This window comes from Lissotriton helveticus, chromosome 2_1 (genome assembly GCF_964261635.1).
Source record: "Lissotriton helveticus chromosome 2_1, aLisHel1.1, whole genome shotgun sequence".
NCBI lineage: Eukaryota > Metazoa > Chordata > Amphibia > Caudata > Salamandridae > Lissotriton > Lissotriton helveticus.
Window position 1 is genome coordinate 89,651,808 of NC_136059.1, and position 18,626 is coordinate 89,670,433.

Genomic DNA, 18,626 nt, shown 5'->3' on the forward strand with positions numbered 1-18,626 from the left:
TTTGCATTAGCAAAGGCGAAACATTCACTTCAACAATGATCAATCTCTGCCCCACTAATAACTGTAAGTAGTCCAATGCAAACCCAACACCAACTGAAAATGCAAAGGACACTAGTAGTTTGGAGATATTAAGAGAAAACGTATTGCTTCTTTAAAGAACTCACCTTTATATGTTTACATTCTATGTTACACAGAGAACACATATGAGGAAATATTCTTGGAGATGCAGCATAGTAATCGTTCATCATCGAAGGAGTTGGAAGTTGTTTGGTCTTCGTTGGATCAGGCTGTGGTGACCTTGGGGACCAATTCCCTTTCCCATAGTTTGCCGGCCCAGGAGGAGGTGGCAGAGTTGGTGGTCGCATAGACATATCAGCATGAAAAGGCAAATTCATTGGACTCTCTCCCGGCTTTCGCTTAGAATTGTTGCCCAGCGGATAGCCAGATGGGGGGCCTCCAACTGAATAATTAGGAGGTTGGTTGGTCATCTGGAAACTGGGCATGTTTGGCATCTGCTGCGTTCCCATCTGTAAATCTGATGTATTATCAGGTGTTGGCTGATTTTTATTCCTGAGCAACTTCCTGTTAAGGACTTCAATTGGTAAACCCGGCTGAGGACCAGCAAGTGAATTCTGGCCACTTGGAGTGCCCATTTTGTTTGGGGGAGTAATTGGGAAAATATGCTTATTTATAGCTTCTTTTGGGAAACCCACATGACCCAATGATTTTTCAGTGTGAAACCTTTCTTCAGTATTATCTGAATGGTGGGAATCCATGCCTTGTGTGTACATATCCCGATAATCTTTTCTACGTTGGTCTATTGGGTCGTTGAATACTCGTGTTTGCACTGGTTCCTCACTGAACCCAACTTTGCTTGAATGCCCATAATCAAACACTTTACTTTGCACAGACTCACCTACACCTCTACTTTGAGCTGATACACTGGGTCCCTGCCTGTTCATCTTGCGTAATCTTATTTCTCTCAAAATTACTGGCATGTTATCTGGGGTCAACTGATTATCTGGGTATCGGCTGAGCTCCTCTAGATCTTCATTCGATAACCCAAAGCTTGCTAGAATACTTGTAGCACTCTCAGTGTTATACCGGCTTTGCGCATTTCGCCTTTCATCTATGACTGGTGAGGACGGCATTGGGTTCCTCCCTAGGACTGCAGAAGAATTTCCAGAAGATCCAACGTCAGCAGGCCATTTATTTGGAATACTTTTTGTTTCCATTGTCAGCTGATGTACAGCTTCCCGCAAGCTCATTTTTTCACTTGACAGCCTTGAATCCCCTTGCTGGTCACCGTGTGGAATCAATGGAGGACCTGGAGGGTGGAGATTTGGTTGTCCCATATTGTGGGGAGGACCTGCAAATCTTGGTAAATATCCTGGAGGAGGCTGACCAATCATGCCTCGACTATCCATTCTTGGAGACATTCCTTGAATGTTCATTCCTCCCGAAGGATTTCCCATGAAAGGACCAGAGTTTATTAGAGACTGATTCATAGCAAATTGGTTCATGTTGGGCTGGTTCATGCCGAACCCCTTCATATTTGCAGGTATGTTCAAGCCACACTGGTTTGCTTCTTTTTCTCCGTGACCAGGAAACACTCCTGTAGAATTGAACACAGGATGAGCAGGTTTAACTTTCAGTACAGCCTGGTCAAGAAAAGTATAGGATGGTGATGAATTGTTGGAGGCGATCAAAGTCAATTGATGAAGAGCAAATTGAGTCTTAATCAGAGCAAGCTGTAAAGGAGGCAGGCCCAATAGAAGTGGACTTGCAATGCCAAAGTTCAAGGAATTCACAAGTGGTGCACACTTTTCCAAGAATATCACAAAGCTGAAAGTGAAAACACAAACATTAGATCAATATATATTCGTGACTTGTCATTGCAGCGTTTCACAGCCAGTCAGCAACACATTTTGAAGACTCATGTAATGTTATTGTCAAAAGGTTTATTAAAAGATCGCAAAGTACAACATCCATTTGCAGACGAAGGTGATTCTATATCAAAGCTTATGCTTTTTGATAGAGTTCCATGATCACTGCTGAGCAGGCTCCAAAACCAGTCTTCATGACTAGTAATCAAAAGTTTTACTTACAAACAAAAAACGGAGATTAGCAAAACCGAGCAGCTCAAGCTATACAAGTATGGCTCCGATACCTCAAAGATGTAGCAAAAACAGATTGCTAATAAAGAAAATTTAGAAAGCAGATATCATTGCACACTGATGTTGGACCTTGACTATAAATTATGATTTCCAAGTACAGAGAAGCAATGATAGAAAAAACAATTGTGAACAAAGTGGTAGTGGAAGTTCACTACTGACAACAGGAGAAGCTAATGTTTCACCAAAAAATTACATCCTAGTTTTTGAAGCAACATAGGTTATATAGATTCAGTCACGGTCCTCGAGTACCTGGAATTAACGAATGACCCAGTAATAACTGTGTACATATTTGTAAATCTAGGCATTGCAATATTGATCTCTGCAGCTATTTTAAACTAGGCAGAGTATACTAGTCTTTTGGGTTCCGCTTTTCAGAACAGTACAATTTTTAGTGATGAAGTTATTTTCTGAAAAGGGGCTCTCATGATTGTTGCAAAGAAAAGATAAACGAAATTGTTGGAGGAAAAACCTAAAGATGCAGTACTAAAAGAGGAGCTCAGCTCTGCTCATATCCTTGGTAAGCATGTAGAGCCACATTCAAGGGCAGATGGGAAAGAAGGTGGGATTGTATCAGACATCATAAACATCTACCTAGCCTCGCAAGGTGGATACCTTGCTAATGTACCTAGATTTGGAAAGTTATGGCCAGTTTGAAGCAGTCCAGTGTCTCAACCAGAGGTGAAGAGAGTCAACAACATTAATGCAGCTTTAAGTTGTGGGTCTGTAGTCTCTGCATGGAGGCTACCTCTTGTCAAAGCATATGTTGAGCATGTTTGCCACCTGATTTGAATGGATGTGGGCTTTGGCATACCAGTAAGAAGACGGTAGAAACAGCGAGTGGGAGAATGCCTGTTCTGAGTGGAAAGTGCATCTTTGTTTTCTGGCTGAACATTCCCACCCACACTTTCATTTAGATGTGCACGCACTGTTGCGCATTCCCAATTCCTAGTCCTCGAAGACTCAACAAGAAGTCTGGTCACAACTTACCTCAAGGTCTAATACACAACTCCAAGCATGTAAGAAAATGAACATTCTTGTGTTCCAATAGATCTGATCTTAGCCTCCTATGTAGAGCCCGATTTGACAAATCCAGCTGCCTTTCTTAATGTGCTGCACTGGCCTTTAACCATTCCTATACTGACAATATCAGTCTTAATGCTGGTGAAAGGACCTTTTTATTTCTTATTTTTTAAGTCTTTCAAGAAACTAGTGGTCTGACAGGGTGAAATAAGCAGCGTAGGTGGAGCACAGAGGGTGACCAGAATGAGCTTCCATAGCAAAATCTTGTGAGTGGTATGTGCCCAGCTGTACGGCTGTTCTATAATCAAATTATCTGCAGTTCCATGCCTTCAGACCTTGACAGGACTTACTATAATCACCATATTCGCACATCGATAGACACCACAGGCCAGTCTCAATTAGTTCATACATCACAAGTGAAAGCGATGAGCAGCCCGCTTCTCTCCATTTTGTTTCAAGGATTTGTTTAGTATCTGTGCTGACATTTTCTAAGATAACTGCCTGGGCTTTTGTTTGTGTCCCAGGACAGATACAGCTATTGTGGATTTGCTGTGTAGGTCGTTTACAGCTGGTGACCTGGGGCCAAAACTGTTGCACCACAACCTTTCAGTAAATGGCACAAGGTGGCATGGTTTACTCACAGTTTACACAGCAAACTGGTAATATCCGTGAAACGAAAAGATTAACTAAAAACAAAAAGATACTTTATTCAGAGCAAGTAAAATGTTCAGCACATGGAGAAAAAATATTAGCTTGAAGCGGCTAGCGTTCATGCATAAAAGGCCCAATACCATCTTAATCTATTCAGAGGGAGTGTCAGGACACACCAGTCTCCTCAATCTTGTTGGCTGAAGGTGACCTCCTAGACCATGGTCTTCTGCTACAAAGTGAATTCCTCAGGCGAGCTGGGTGGGAACCACTAGTCTCCGGAGCGCCTATAGAGTTATTCTTTTTCCAAAACAGGTTCTTCGAGGAGTTTAGATTTAGAAGGCTACGAAGCAGAACATTCCTCTTAGTAGTGGTAATAAAGCTCTTCAGCAAGCTGGTGACCACCCTTCCACAGCTCCAAGGAACCTTTCCCAGATTTGGGGCACATTTGGATAAGAGGACCAACTAATCTTTTGCATATTCTCGTCTCCTATATTGGTGGGCGGCTAAGAGGTCAAAACTGAACTAAACACTGGCTGAAGCTTTCAGTAACTGTCAGGCTTAGCCAATCACGGATTTACCATTTTCAAATTCTGTATGGGTGTAATGAGCACTAAAGGGGGCTCTCTGCCAAATCTGCATTGGCATAATCTAAAATTGGTCACCACAAGCCATGCAGCTCAGGGTCTCATTTAGGAAGCTGGCTCTGTATATACTATACCGAAGTATAGTGGTCAGAGTCCAGTGGATCCCAAAAGGCAAGCAGAGGCTTTATCAGAGGGTAGTAATAAGCATTTATTGTACACACAGGCAACAAAATGTCACACATTGAAAGACAACTCAGACAAATTTGTTTTTATAAAATTATCAAGTTGTATTTTCGTTATAGAACCAAGCCAGGCCTGGTGCAGGTAAGTGAAATCATACTTTGCAAGAATAATTCAATTGTATACAGGTGAAATGCAATTGAATGCAATTAGTTTGTTTAAAGGTAAGTCAACAGTAAACTTGTATGCTTTTACACTCAGCTTCGAGCTCCACTTGGAACTTTTTTACAGAAAAGCAACCAATGCAATTCTATGGGAAGAAATTAGGTTATCGGTTTGAAGGTAAGTACTTTGTTCAGGAAGCTTTCCACAGGGTCATGGTTGCACTACCAGAGCCCTCAGCGGCACTAGGGCGGCCGGGTGGAGAGTGCTAAAGCCCATTGTTATTCAATGGGGAATAGGGGGCCTCCGCTCGGTCGCTGCTCACAAGGAGGCCACAAGGTTGTGGGAGCAAAGCTCCTGGTGTTAGGATCGGGACAAAGGGGGCACAGTGACGGCCGGATGCAGGGTACCGTCTTGACATAGGATGCCGTTTTCAATGGGGTTTCTCTGATTGCAACAAACACTGGAGGCTCAGAGACTAAGAGCTTTTGGAGACGACCACCAGCTGGAGAATTAAGTTGGGATGCCAGGACAGTAGGTTGAGCCACCCAAGGCAGTGGGGCGTCTGGTGCAGGGGTGTCTTAGGGTCAGATTCTCCTTACCGGCTCCGGTCAGGGAGGTGGAATACTCCAGAAAGTGGCTGTAGGCATCTGCTGGAGACTTGAGGTAGGTCAGGGATCACCATATCCCAGGTCAGGCTCCCGGGAGGGGGGTGGGGACCTCCTTGTTGTGTTAGGCCACTAACTCAGGCCGTGGGCTTCAGGTGCAGTGGATTTGGCAAGAGTAGGTTTCTGACCAAATCTGGTGCTTATGGGAGACAGTCTGGTTGGTCAGGGCAGGTCCTCTATGTTCTGGGAGGTTGCTGCCTGCAGGACACACTGGGATTTCGCAGGAGCAATTTGAGAACGGGACAGGCCAGCAGGGCCCGGACCAAGTCAGTTGGTGTCCTCTTCCTTCAGCACAGCTCTTCGGTCCTGTATCTTGTCTGAGGAGGCATGGTTCAGGATTGCCCCAAATACTAAATTTGGTGGCTTTACAGGAAGGTAAAGGTCAGGGCCAATAGGTACCTTGTTTGGGGTGGGTACAACCCCAGATTATGCAAACCTACAGTGGTAGGGGGGCATAAGCCACCCTCTGGTTAGCTACCCCACCCCCCCCAAGCTTCAAGATGGCGGGGACCGAGTTGTGCTTCACCTCGAATCCCCCCTCCCCCCCCCCCCGAGGGGAGGGGTTGGCAAAGCTGGGCTCACCTCCCTTCTTCATTATGATTTTCCTGCTAATTCCCCCACCCAAAGTGGGTGTCAGAACCAGTAAAGGCCACTTGCTGGGAGCAACAAATGGATGGGGTAGCTCACAAAGGCGGCTAGCTTCCCCTTTGTGGACCTTCCCCCGTCCTGGGGGAGGAGGGTAGGCTCCACGTCCCAGGATGTGCATGGTTTGAGAACTCCAGGAGCAGTAGGCTCTTCACCCAGGGGTCCAAAAACATCTGGTGGTGGCAGCTGGCGAGCACACTAGAGTTATGTAGTTTTTAGGGGGCATCTCCAAGATGCCCTCTGAGTGCATTTTTCATTAAATCCCACAATGGCATCAGTGTGGGTTTAATGTGCTGGGAAGTTTGATATAAAACTTCCCAGTATACAATAAAGCCATTATGGAGCTGTGGAGTTCATAATGATAAACTCCCAGCCCACTTACTCTTTATGGCATTACTGTAGGGGTACAGGAAGCATGCACCTGCACCCTCACCACTGGTATAGGGGAGGCTTACCTATGCCAGGGTAGTGGATTGTAGGCATGGTGTAGAAAGCAGGCTCTGTATAAACTATACCAAAATGAGGTATAGAGTCCAGTGGAACCCCAAAGGTCGGCAGAGGTAAAAGGAGATAGTACCTTACTCTCTATTTGTGGTAGTGTGGGCGAGAGGTAAGGCTTTATCAGAGGGTAGTGTTAAGCATTTGTTGTACACACCCAGGCAGAAAATGAAGTCACAAACTCAAAGACTGAACTCAGACCAAATTGTTGTGTATAAAAATATTGTTTACTTGTTTATTTCTAGAACCAAGCCTTGCACAGGTAAGTGAAATAAATACTTTGCATAATCTTATGCAGTGTTTTACAATTGAATGCAGGTTCAAATGCAGTCTGATTGAAATAAAGGTAAGTCAAAATGTCGAAATTACTTTTCAGTTACTTTACAGACTACTTTGTACATTACTTTTCAGATTACTTTAGCTACTCGGTGTGATATGCTTAGATAACACACATCGATTGGGCCACCCAAGGCCGCTGGGTGCAGGGATGTCTTGCGGTGTCTTTAGGCGTCAGGTTTTATTTTACCAGCTCCAGTTGCGGTGGTCCTCCGGAAAGAGGCTGCAGGCATCATGGAGAGAGTCGAGGCAGGTCAGAGATCACCAGATTTCATACCTCATTCTGGTGCTGGGCCACTCAAAGTCTGGCCGTAGGTGCACAGTGGTGCAGACTCCGGGTTTGCGGGATGAGCAAATCCGGTACTCACGGGAGACAGTCTTTAGTTTGGAAGGCAGGGCAGGTCCTTCGGGTTCTTGATAATGCTGGCGGCATGACACTGGGATTTTGCTGGAGCAGGCCTGTAGGGCAGGGGACAAGTCAGTGGGTGTCCTCCTCCTCTTAGCTTCAACAAGGCTCCTTCGGCCGTTCTTTTCTTCTTTGTCGGTTATAGTCAGAGGAGGCATGGTTCAGGGGTGCCCCTAAATACTAGATTTGGAGGCATTACAGACATGTAAAGGTTGTGACCAATGTGTGTCTTCCTTTTGGGGGGGGCACAACCCTTATTATGCCACCCTCCGGTGGGAGGGGGTATATGCCTCACTCTGGTTGGCTGCCCCCCCTTGCAAGATGGCGAGGATTGTGAGCTGTGCTTCACCTCCGCTCCCCCATGTAAGGGGTGGAGTTGACAAAGGTGGGCACACCTCCCTTTCTCACTTGGCTTTCCTGTCGATTCTACAGCCCATAGTGGGAGGCAGAACCGGTGGGGGCCAGTTGCTGGGAACAGTAAAAGGCCTGGGGAAGCTCACGAAGGTGGCAAGCCTTTGAAGCTTCGCCTCCAAGGACCCTGCCCATCCTGGGGGAGGAGGCTTGGCACTTTGTCCCAGGATGTGCATGGTTTCAGACTCCAGAGAGCAGCAGGATCTCACCCCAGGGGTCTAGAAACATGTCTGGTGGTAGTAGCTGGTAAGCAGCCACCCAGCTTGGACACTAGTGTTCGGTCGATTTTTCACATCTGAGATGCCCTTTGTGTGCATTGTTCATTAAAACCGCAACTGGCAAACATGCAAAAAGAAGGCACTTTCTTACATATTGCACACAGGGATGTGTGCCATGTCCACTCATTACTTTGCACTGCACCAAAACACGCAGCGTGTGTGTAAAGGTACAGGGCCTTTAACTGTGGCACAATAAGTGCTACAGTGCTTAGAGACCTTCTCTAGCCCCAGTGCGCCCGATACCCATGGTACCTTTTACAAGGGGCATACATGTGGCCAGCGAGTTGTCAACTGGGTTTTGGTCCAGTACATTTTAGGGAAAGAAAATAAGCTCTGGGTATCTATTTGGCAGAAACCTAGGGCACACTCAGTCAAGACAAGGGGAGGTGGGGGGTGGGGTCAACCATGCAAAAAGGGGCACTTTCCTAAACCTCCCAGCCACTTTGTGTTTGCGCTCAGGCAGGATATGTGACATTTCCAGACAGAACATAGCTGTAGAGCCTTTACCAGGTGGCATCCATAAGTCAACACGGATTCAGGTAAAATGTAGGGCAGCTGGTATGCAAGACTAACATTTTATTGTTACAATTGCCAATCTACATGCAGACTGGATAGAGAGGGCAATCACCCAGAGAAAGAGGTGCATTTTTTGGGCCCAGTGTAATCCGCACAGACTAGGACGGCTCACATTAGACAAAGTGGAGTCCCTCCTTTGAACATGTTTATATTGTCTAGATCACAAGGGAAACATTAGCCATCTGTGAAAACAAAGCCAGAAAGATTCACAAAGCTGTGCAGAAGACACGATTCAACAATACCTTTAAAAATATCAACACCTTACTTGACAATAACTGCAAAAGAACCAACATCTCATCTCTACATTGCCTCCTCAAGTGTCTAATGGTAATCCCAATCCACAAAGAATATAATAAAATCAACCAAAGTTTACATATGTTCAACAGGAGGCCAGTTTAACATTTGGGACAATGGAGAGGCCATCTTATGCAAGGCTTCTCCATCATATATCGGCTCCTGCAGATATATTGAAAGCAAGGTAAGAGGAATTTCTGGGACATACAACATAAAATTCTAGACCACACAGATGTTTTTTTAACTCTGGTTTAGAGTAGACATAGAAAACTATCTTCGCTCGTGGTCTACATAGCTTTGAGCCCCCTGGTAAAAAAGAATCCCTTTATTCACTGTTAGAATATCTATAATACTATGCTATGCATGGTACTGAGAGCCACTTTCATGAATACTAAATTCAAACTCTGGCTGTTGACTACATTTACATGGCAATAAGCTTGATCAACAATCTACTTTTCATCTCAAAGAAAAGAAATCCTCCGGGGCCTTAACCCTTTGAAGTCTTTCAATCCCAAATGAAAACAGGAAGTTTGCTTCTGGCTTTGGATGCCAAAATAACTCATTCTGAGCTTATTTGTTAGCGAAATTGTGAAGTATTCAGTTTATTGACACCGACACCATTTTGAAAATAAATAGTGACACTGTATGAAGTTGGCGCTGTACATACTATACCAAGGTAAGGTATAGTGTGCACAAAGAACAGTGGATCCTCAAGGCAGGGCTAAAATGGAGAATACCTTAATCTCTATTTATGGTAGTGCGGGCGAACAGTAAGGTTTTATCAGAGGGCTGTGTTAAGCAATTATTGTACACACTCAGGCAAGAAATGATGACGCACACTCAAAGACAGAACTCCGATCAATTTGTTTTGTGTAAAAATATTTAGTTGCATTTTATTTCGAGATACAAGCCAAGCCTGGTACAGGTAAGTGTAATGGCACTTTCCAAGAATAATGTAATTAAGTAGAGATTGAATGCAGTTGAAAGCAATAAGATTGGTTACAGCTAAGTCACTTGTTTATAAAACCGTTTTAATTACTTTAAAAAAAAAAAAAATTGCCACCAACCCGGTTAAAAAAAAGTAATCTTTACTTCTCCAAGAACGGCTGAAGAGAGTGGACGCATTAACCTGTTCCCTTTTCAACTCCTTTAAGTGCTTGGGTATCACCATGGACAAAAAAGTGTCAATGAAGGAGCACATCAATAAATCCGCCAAAGGAGCACGCTACACGCTAAAACATCAAGAAAATCAAACTGTTTACTCCCCTTGACAATCTGAAGACAGCAGTCCAATCATTAGTCCTCTTGAAACTAAACCACTGACAGGAATTCAGCAATGTTATCTTGCGCGCCCAAGAGCAGATTTCAATATGGCTGTCACGCTCCTTACCGGAAATAAGCTATTTGCCCACATCTCACCTGCCTTCAAGAGCCTCCATTTGCTTACCATTGATGGAAGATGCATTTTCAAGAAATAGTCCTGGCACTGAATATCCAACTCTTATCATACCTCCTAATCTGAAGAAGAAATCAACCTGCATGTGCTTTTTCTCAGGAAATATCCCTAATACGTGAAACTCACTCCCCAAGTGTGTCTGCTGCAACCCATCTTCATTGCTGCAACCCATCTTCCTTGCTTCAAACGGGACCTCAAATCTCTACTCATGCTGATCTATGTTTCCCAGAGATCCAAACCCTTGGACAGAATCCATCACGACGGTCACCATACTCTTTCAGTATTTATTCAGTCTCCAACACCATTACCTTAATGCTGCATTGTTATATTCTTGAATGACTATTTTAACCACATTTTGTTGTATTATTCTATAACTTCTTCCTCCTCCCACTGTTTTTACCCATACAAATCTCCACTTCTGGTAAACCTATTCAAATAAACTCAAGAACAACAATAATAAACTCCAAATGGGAACGCTCACTGTTCTTAAGTTAGATTGAGCTAAACCTACATCCACGTGCAGATAATTCTCAGTGGTAATCCCTTAACTCTGGAACCATTCCAACAAATTTTATTTCGGTCCGTATAGACCATAAAAAGTACATACTTCAAACAGTTATGATAAAAACACAAACCAATAGAGATAAATAAAAACACAAATTGGAAATTTAGCAGCGTTAGAATACATCACAGTAATCACAGGGTGGGAGGTTCAGGGGGTTCAAACATTGATCTCGTCCTCAACCAGCTATCATGTCAGATGCCCTGTGCAAAGTACAGCCATAAAAGCTAACGCATACAATTTCACCACAATGAGATTTCTACTCCGCACTAATCTTGGTTGTTCAAATATGGAAGGGGTTAAAAGTAAGTTTAAATTCTCTATTATCCTTCACGAAAATCCTGAGGATCTTGCAATTAGGTCTTCCTGTATATGCATGTTTATTTATATATGTTTTAGCACTTACATAAGCAAACCCAGAATGGACGCAAAGAAGGATTATAAGGGTGCAGAGAAATTTAATCAAGAAGGGATTTAAATCAGATTTGCTTCTTTAAACTAGATCACATTGAATGAATTAATGAATTTGTATAGCGCATGGCTACCCTGAGGCTTCCCAGCGCGGAGAACAGGAAGACAAGGTTTTCATGAGTTTTCCCGAACGCCAGCAGATTAGGCTCCTTCCGCAGATTGGAATGAAGGAGGTTAGTGGCGTTAGTGGAGAAAGAGCACCCACCCCATCTAGCTCGTCGTATTTTCTTTGGGGTGGCGAGATAGGAGAAGCTGGAGCGTAGGTTTCTGGAAGGATGATGGGGGGTGATGAGAGAGTGGGTAATGACCGCACTGTTCTTTCGAAAGGATCTATGAGCCAAGCACATGAGCTTGAACTGTATCCTTCCCATGATAGGGAGCGAGTGAAGGCTCCTTAGTGCTGAGGCAGTCCGGCCAGAAGAGAGCAGGGTTGAAAGGGGGTGATTTGCCAAGGAGCATGAGCTCTGTTTTGTCTAGGTTGAGCTTAAGGCATGAGAGTTCCATTCACTCGGCCACTGGCTTTAAGCAAGGACCTAGGGTGCTAGATGACCTCTCGGGGTGGTTTAATGCCACCACGAGCTGCGTGTCATCTGCATAGGTGATGATAGTTATGCCGAATGGATGGACAATCCCTGCAGGGGACTCATATAGATATTAAATAGCGTGGGGATCAGGGAGGAGCTCTGGGGGACCCCACAGCTAAGAGGCAACCGGTTGGACACAGCGTCTGCTTCAAGCATCTGGAAGATACAGTCACTGAGGAGGACTGGAGCCAAGTTAAAGCCATGCCGATCACTCCCAGATTCTTGAGTCAACAGGTAAAGATATTATTAACGGTGTCAAATGAGGCACTGAGATCTAGGAGGATAATGTGCCTCCCAGGTCCAGTATCCTCCTTGCCTCCTCCGTTACTGCCAGAAGGGCAGTCTCAGACCCTAGCTGAAGGAGAAAACCTGTTTGGGAGTGATGGAGCAGATTGTTAGATTCGAAATATTCTACTAGTGTGGTATTTATGCATTTCTCAAGTAGCTTACTCAGCCAGGGAAGGAGGGAGCTGAGGAGGTAGTTGGTCAGGGTGGATTGGTCCAGGCTCTGTTTCTTTAAAAGGGCCTTAAACCAGGGCACATTTCCAGGCAGGGGGAACTGTACCGGAGGAGGCGGACGAGTTTAGGAGGTCAAGAATTACAGGGCGGGAGGAGGAGCCAAGATGGCGGCGGAGACGGACGAGTAGTCGCCCGGCTCCCCGAGCCTGTGTTCCCTGCTACACTATCCTGTCCCTGATCCTGCTACAACGCGGCAGCGGAAGGACGAAGAAAGCGCGCTGATGCCGGGGGTGTTTCTCCGGTGTCCCTACCTGCCCGCTCGCTGGTCTTATTGGCGTGCTAACCCGACGGCCATTGCCGAACCCTGGGACCGGTCCCCGTATCGCTGCGCACCGCTGGAGACGGCTGGAGCTCCTGAGGGTCGACCTATGAGCGATGTAACTGCCATTCCCCTGCCAATCTGTGGGCTGTGACGGCGCCTGTACCGGCCTCACCAGTGGACTGTGTGATTCGACCGACAGTGGGTCTCCGCTGCTGCTCCTTTTTGTGCGACGCTGAGGGGTGCCGCGTCGTTCCTTTCTTTGTTGCCGCGGACCTGCCTGCGTGGGCTCGCCTTTGTGCTTCTTCCGGCTTCATCCTGCACGACGGCGGCTTGGTTGCCTGTCGCACGATAGTGGCGAGCCCGGTTTTTGTCCTGAGATTGCACTCCCGTTGCCCACTGTGGATTCACCTACGCGATCGGTGCTCCCACTGTTGCGTTCAACATGGCGGCCGCCCCCTCTGTGGTCATGGTGGATTACATCTCGGCTCTCGACGGGGTCACCCTGCCTGGCATCGGGAAGTGTGTGGAATGTTGTGGTGCACCTCGGATTATGGACACGTTGGATCGCCCGCTTGTTTTCACCCGTGCCTCCGTTATTGCCGCGATTGCCGACTTGAGGGCGGAATGGCATGAGCTGGACGGTGTCGCTCTAAGATTGGAGAGTGCTTCGCCTGCTGGCTCCCCTTGCTGCACCGATCAACCCCCTCCTTACATCGCTAGAGGAACATTGTTGCCCCGTGACTGTGCGATGGAGCAACTTTCAGTCAGTGATGGCTCTAGCGGACTGCCGTCAGATCGTCCTATCGACGCTACACTGTATCCTATCCTGCCACAGTTCCCAGATACTGGTTCTCTATTTTTGTTCATGGCTCCGCTGGCGCTGCAGCTACTCTTCTTGACTGTATCTGCCATGTACGCTGTGACAGCAATTTCTTGTTCTATACAACAGCGGATGGAACTGGGGATGGACTTCTTCTGGATCGCTTTCATTGCGAGTGATTGTAGGTGTCCATTTTGTGTTTGGGAACTTTCTCTTCGTCAAAGGCGGCCATTTTACCCCTTTGTTCTATTTGGGGCGGGTCCTTTTCCGTATGCATGTTCGGGGAGACGCTTGAGATCTGGCCAGGGTTAGGGAGGCCCTATTCCTATGTACTGTAATTGAGGGGCGGGTGGGGACCCGGGATGGGACGCTTCCTCGATGCGTGCTGCCGTGCCATGCGATGTCTCCCCCTGTTTCATTTAGTTCATGAAGGTTTTGATTTGATCATTAAGTGTAGGGTGGAGAGTATTTTATGGCCGGGGAGCTCGGGGGTCTTGAAAGTGGCCCTCCTCGGGTGTTACAAATTCCTTTTTCTTTTCCTCCTTTTCTAGATCTATATTTCGGGTTCTTTAGTGGGCGACAGACACATTGCCGGGGGGGGGGTAGGCCGTAGCCTCTGCATGATGTAGGGTGGGGGGAGGGATTTAGTTTTTCGCATTTAGTTTCTATGGGCCTTATTTTTCTCTATTTCTTTGCACTTTTCTTAACTTATTTCTGTTCTGGGTCCGCCATTGGGGTTAGTAGGGAGTGGGTGGCTCTGTGCATGGTGCGTAACTGCTGGCTACTGGACTTGTCGTTTTATTTTGTACCGCCATGCTGCCTGGAGTTTTAGCTTCCACTGTGGTTTCATGCGATGATGTTACCTGCTCCTGTTGTGCGGCTGTTGTACGGACTCGGTTCTTCTTGATTCCTATTCTTAATTGTTTTATATTTTGGGGTAAAATTTAAAACTTAACCTTCAATGCTCCTGTTACTGGCGACATGATTCTTCCCAGTGTAACTTTACTTGATTGTTGCGCTGTCTCCTGGTGCCGCCTGGAAACTGTATTGCTCGCATTTGTGCTCCAAAACTTTTTGTGGCCGGCCTGAAGGTTGTAGGCCCGTATTTGTTCTTTGTTCGTGCACAATAAAGGTTTTAAAAAAAAAATAAAATAAAAATAAAAATAAAGAATTACAGGGCGGAAATGGAATTGTTGACTAAAGTAAGGGACGGGGGGGGGGGGCAGGATCAGAGGGAGATCCCGAGGATACCCTGGGCATGATCAGGTCTAATGAGTCAGAATCCAGGGGAGGGAATTGCCCTAGTGAGAACTGGGATTCTGATTGAGGTTCTCCAATATCAAAAGCAGTGGGGTCATTCTGACAGGCTGGAAAGGACATGTAGACCTTATGAATTTTTTGAAGAAAAAAATTCTGCTAGGTTGTTACACCGAGTTAGTGCCCCCTCTAATATTAGCGGTTTGTGGGGCAAGGCGGAGTGTGATTTGACAATTCGAAAGGTCTTCGAGTGAGTTTGCAGCTCATCATTGGCCGGGTTGGGATCGCAAACTGGTCTTGTGGCTCCAAGAACTGATGTCCAGTGGCTCCAAGAACGGATGTCCAGTGGCTCCAAGAACTGATGTCCAGTGGTCGGTAGAAAGCTTAGACCGCTTCTGTTCCAACACCAGCATTGCCGTATAGGAGAAAATAGGCCCAGGAATTTCCTAGGTATGGGGGGGGGGATCAAGAAGTGATCCGTCCAGGGGAGTGGGTTTTGGGTGCCTACAACGAGGTTATGCATATTGCTGAACACATGGTCGAGAAGATGACCTGTGGCATGCGTGGAGACAAATCCTTTCTGGATGAGCTGAAGCGCCGATCGACTTATTGATAGCTCATTGGCCGCATGGTCGGAGGGATCATCTAAGTGGATATTAAGATCCCCAAGCATGGTGAAATTTGCTGGAACTAAGGCTAAATTGGCAATGGCAGTGGAAAGGTTAGTGAGAAATTGCCCTATGGCTCCAGGGGGTGGGTAAATTAGAAGACCAGAGAAGGTACTTGTTGGTGAAAACTCTATGGAGAAGACCAGGCTCTCCCAGTCAGATAGCGAATCCGTGGTAATCCGACAATTAAAAGTATCCTTAAAAATTATGGATTGGCCCCGTCCTCTGCCAATCTTGTGATCCACCTCAAGTATTAAATAACACGGGGAAGGGTTTGAACAAGGGCAGGATTGGCTTTGGCCTGAAGTCATGTCTCAGTAAAAAAAAAAAAGGAAAAAAAAGGCGCCAGGTTTTAGCTCTTCTAATAGTAGCGCAAGTTCGGCTGAGTGTCTAGGGATTGATCTACAGTTTAGGAGAAACATACTATGGGGAGATGGGATCATGGCCGAGGTCGCAGTTTTGTTATGTGGCCAGAAGGCGAAACAATGAGGGCAGTGGGAGGGACTGTTAGCAAAGTTAATAGAGTGTAAACAGTTGCATTAGGGTCCCTTCTCAGCCCATGCAAAGTTTGGGGGCTATAGGCTATGGTGTTTCCATGGAAACCGACAGGGTTGTGGTCCCTGGTCCCGGCGAAAACAGGCTTGACTTTGGCGTGCCGGCGGCGCGACGGGCCACGCATGCTGTTTAAATAGTTTCAGGGCACTACAGCACTGACCCCCCCCCAGTCACCGCCCACAAACAACCGGAAAGGAGTAAGGAGACCGTCTGCACCCTCCACAGCAAACAGGAAAACCTGTGGTGGACCGGGGTGTGGGCGGAAGCGCTGACAAGTGCTATCCAGGAGTGAGGTTCAGGTAAGTGCAAAAAGGCTTTAAACAGTGTGATTTAGCGAGTTAAAAAACGGGTTGCATACAAGTGTTTAAAAATACACCACAAAGTATGCTCAACAAGTTTTGCTTCTGCATGTATCAAGCTGCCTGCTCATGTCCCTACATTTCCCATATTTACAACTCAATTTCATGTTTATACTTTTGGGTATAGTGAGCATAAAGGATTTACCAAGAATTCATTTTTTGTAACGTGCAGAGGCTGGGATATGGCCCTAGGTTCCAGCTCCAAAGTGATATTCCGCTTGAATATCATTTAATCCATAAAATACATGTTTTAAATAAAATAATATTGTATAATCATGCATGCAAACTGACAGTGAGTACTGTACTGTTCAATGCATCCTCTGGGAGAGGGGGTGTGCTTTACCCTACTTTTCACTAATCAAAAAGATGTGCATATATTTAAATAATGTCAAATGGCTAAGTCTAATGGTTGTATAAGATGGAGATCACCAAACAACTGCATCTTCTAAATACAACTATTCGACATACCTATTAAAAAGAAAATCTACACACATCTGATACACACAGAATTTCATACATGCACACCTCATTCCTAAACATTGAAGAGATTATTAAGCGACGAGTGGGTGGCAGCAGGCCAATTTAACACTTGGACAGAGAAGAGAGGCCATATATACGGTTCTCCGATCAATCCTCTGGCCTGAAAAAAAGCTGAAAGCAATGGCAGATGATTTTCTGGGCCCTACATAAAACAGTGGTGTTTTTCACCTCTTCAATCTCGCGTCTATATCATGTCACTCAATACCCCCCCCCCACCCCCACCCCCCTAATTCTCTGAAAAGCAGCCATTAACTGCAACTATATATCAAATACTATGCTAGGTATGGCAGCTCATGAATACTAAATTTGAGTTCTGGTGGCTCACTGCAATGATGTAGCAACAGTAGGAAACAAAGCTTTTCCTGTGGCAAGGAGAAAGTTATAACCCAACTACAGGAGCGCATCAACAAGAAAACATACTGCAACACAATCCATCTGGTTTCAGACCATGCTGTTGTATTTAAACAACCAGACTCAGAAGTCAACACCAGGCTCTTACTCACGGACCAAAAAAAAAACCCTGCACAAATCACCCAAAAAAAGTATTTGATCTTCACTGGTGCAATGTACAATGGATCGCCATCCAATAGCAAACTGTTTAGCTTTGAACCATCACTCTTCCCCGCCACCTGATCAGCATACCTGACCTGGCATACATCAAGATTCACCAGTCTGCTGCCAACACACAACACTGTCAAAATCTTGCACAAACGACATACAGCGAGAAAAAGCCTGCCTCAAACTCATCCAAACAAACAATTACAACAATACCAAACATTCTCTAACGTATGTCTTGCTCGGTCTCTCTGGGCCTCATTCCCTGGTAGAACAGGCCAAATCTCCCAAACTTATCCTAGAAACATTCAAATAACATTGCTAACAAGATCAAGGCAGCTCTACCCATGATACTCAATGGCATTGCAGAAACTCTCCTTCACCTAAAATTCATCCTTCATGCAGCAGCACAGATCCTGGTTTGAAGAAATCCATCCACATCATCCTTGTATTACAACATCTACATTGGGTTCCCATGCAAGCCCAGATCTTCAAGATCAGCTACAGCAATTACAAGAACCGCTACACCAAGAACCAAACTAACCTAATAGGACACTGACCTATCTACCAATATGTTACGCTCAATACAATGAGATGAGCTCAGGCACCGCTAGATTAGAGACTTCACACTGTAGGACAGAGAAACCATGAAAAACCTTCTCAGCCTACACCCGCAGGATCTGGAACACCACCACCTCTGACATCGCAACATAATCAAGGGGAAATGGAAAATTCACTTCAGAGAACATTATCCCTGACAGGTAGACTTCCCCCTCCCCCTTCCACTAATCCTATTTCTTTCTTGTGTCACATAACCTCTGTGTATACCTACTGGGGTTTTGACCAGGACAGTGTTTCATTGTAGTCAGATAGGGCTGTGCTTTAAAAATACCAAAACATACACAGAGGGCTATCTTGAAGTGGAGGCAGCCTGTAAAAAGTGCCTGTCGGCGGGTCAAATGCAGTTGTATCTGCATGCCTTCTGGGGGGCGAGGAGAGCAATCTGCTACAGAAGTGAGTAGAAAAGGTCGGTCTTCACTGGGGCAAGTGGATGGCGGATACAGCCGCCCTGCATTTTAATAGGTGCACAGTCTGAGGTCTGGTAGATGTTCAAGCTCTGTTACAGCAGTAG

At 45.7% G+C, this 18,626-nt stretch overlaps 1 protein-coding gene across 2 annotated transcripts in view; it reads right to left on the bottom strand.

Annotated features, from left to right (window-relative positions):
• The window catches only part of ZNF638 (zinc finger protein 638), a 985,826-nt gene that overhangs the window by 943,971 nt on the left and 23,229 nt on the right, over nucleotides 1–18,626 (bottom strand). Inside the window, exon 2 of one of the 2 annotated variants that reach the window (XM_078674497.1) lies at nucleotides 165–1,845. The exons of the other annotated variant lie outside the window; for it this stretch is intronic. Within the exon in view, the coding sequence (XP_078530623.1) occupies nucleotides 165–1,553 (1,389 nt within the window). The 5' untranslated portion in view covers nucleotides 1,554–1,845. The remainder of the gene's footprint in view (nucleotides 1–164; nucleotides 1,846–18,626) is intronic. 2 annotated transcript variants of the gene reach the window in all.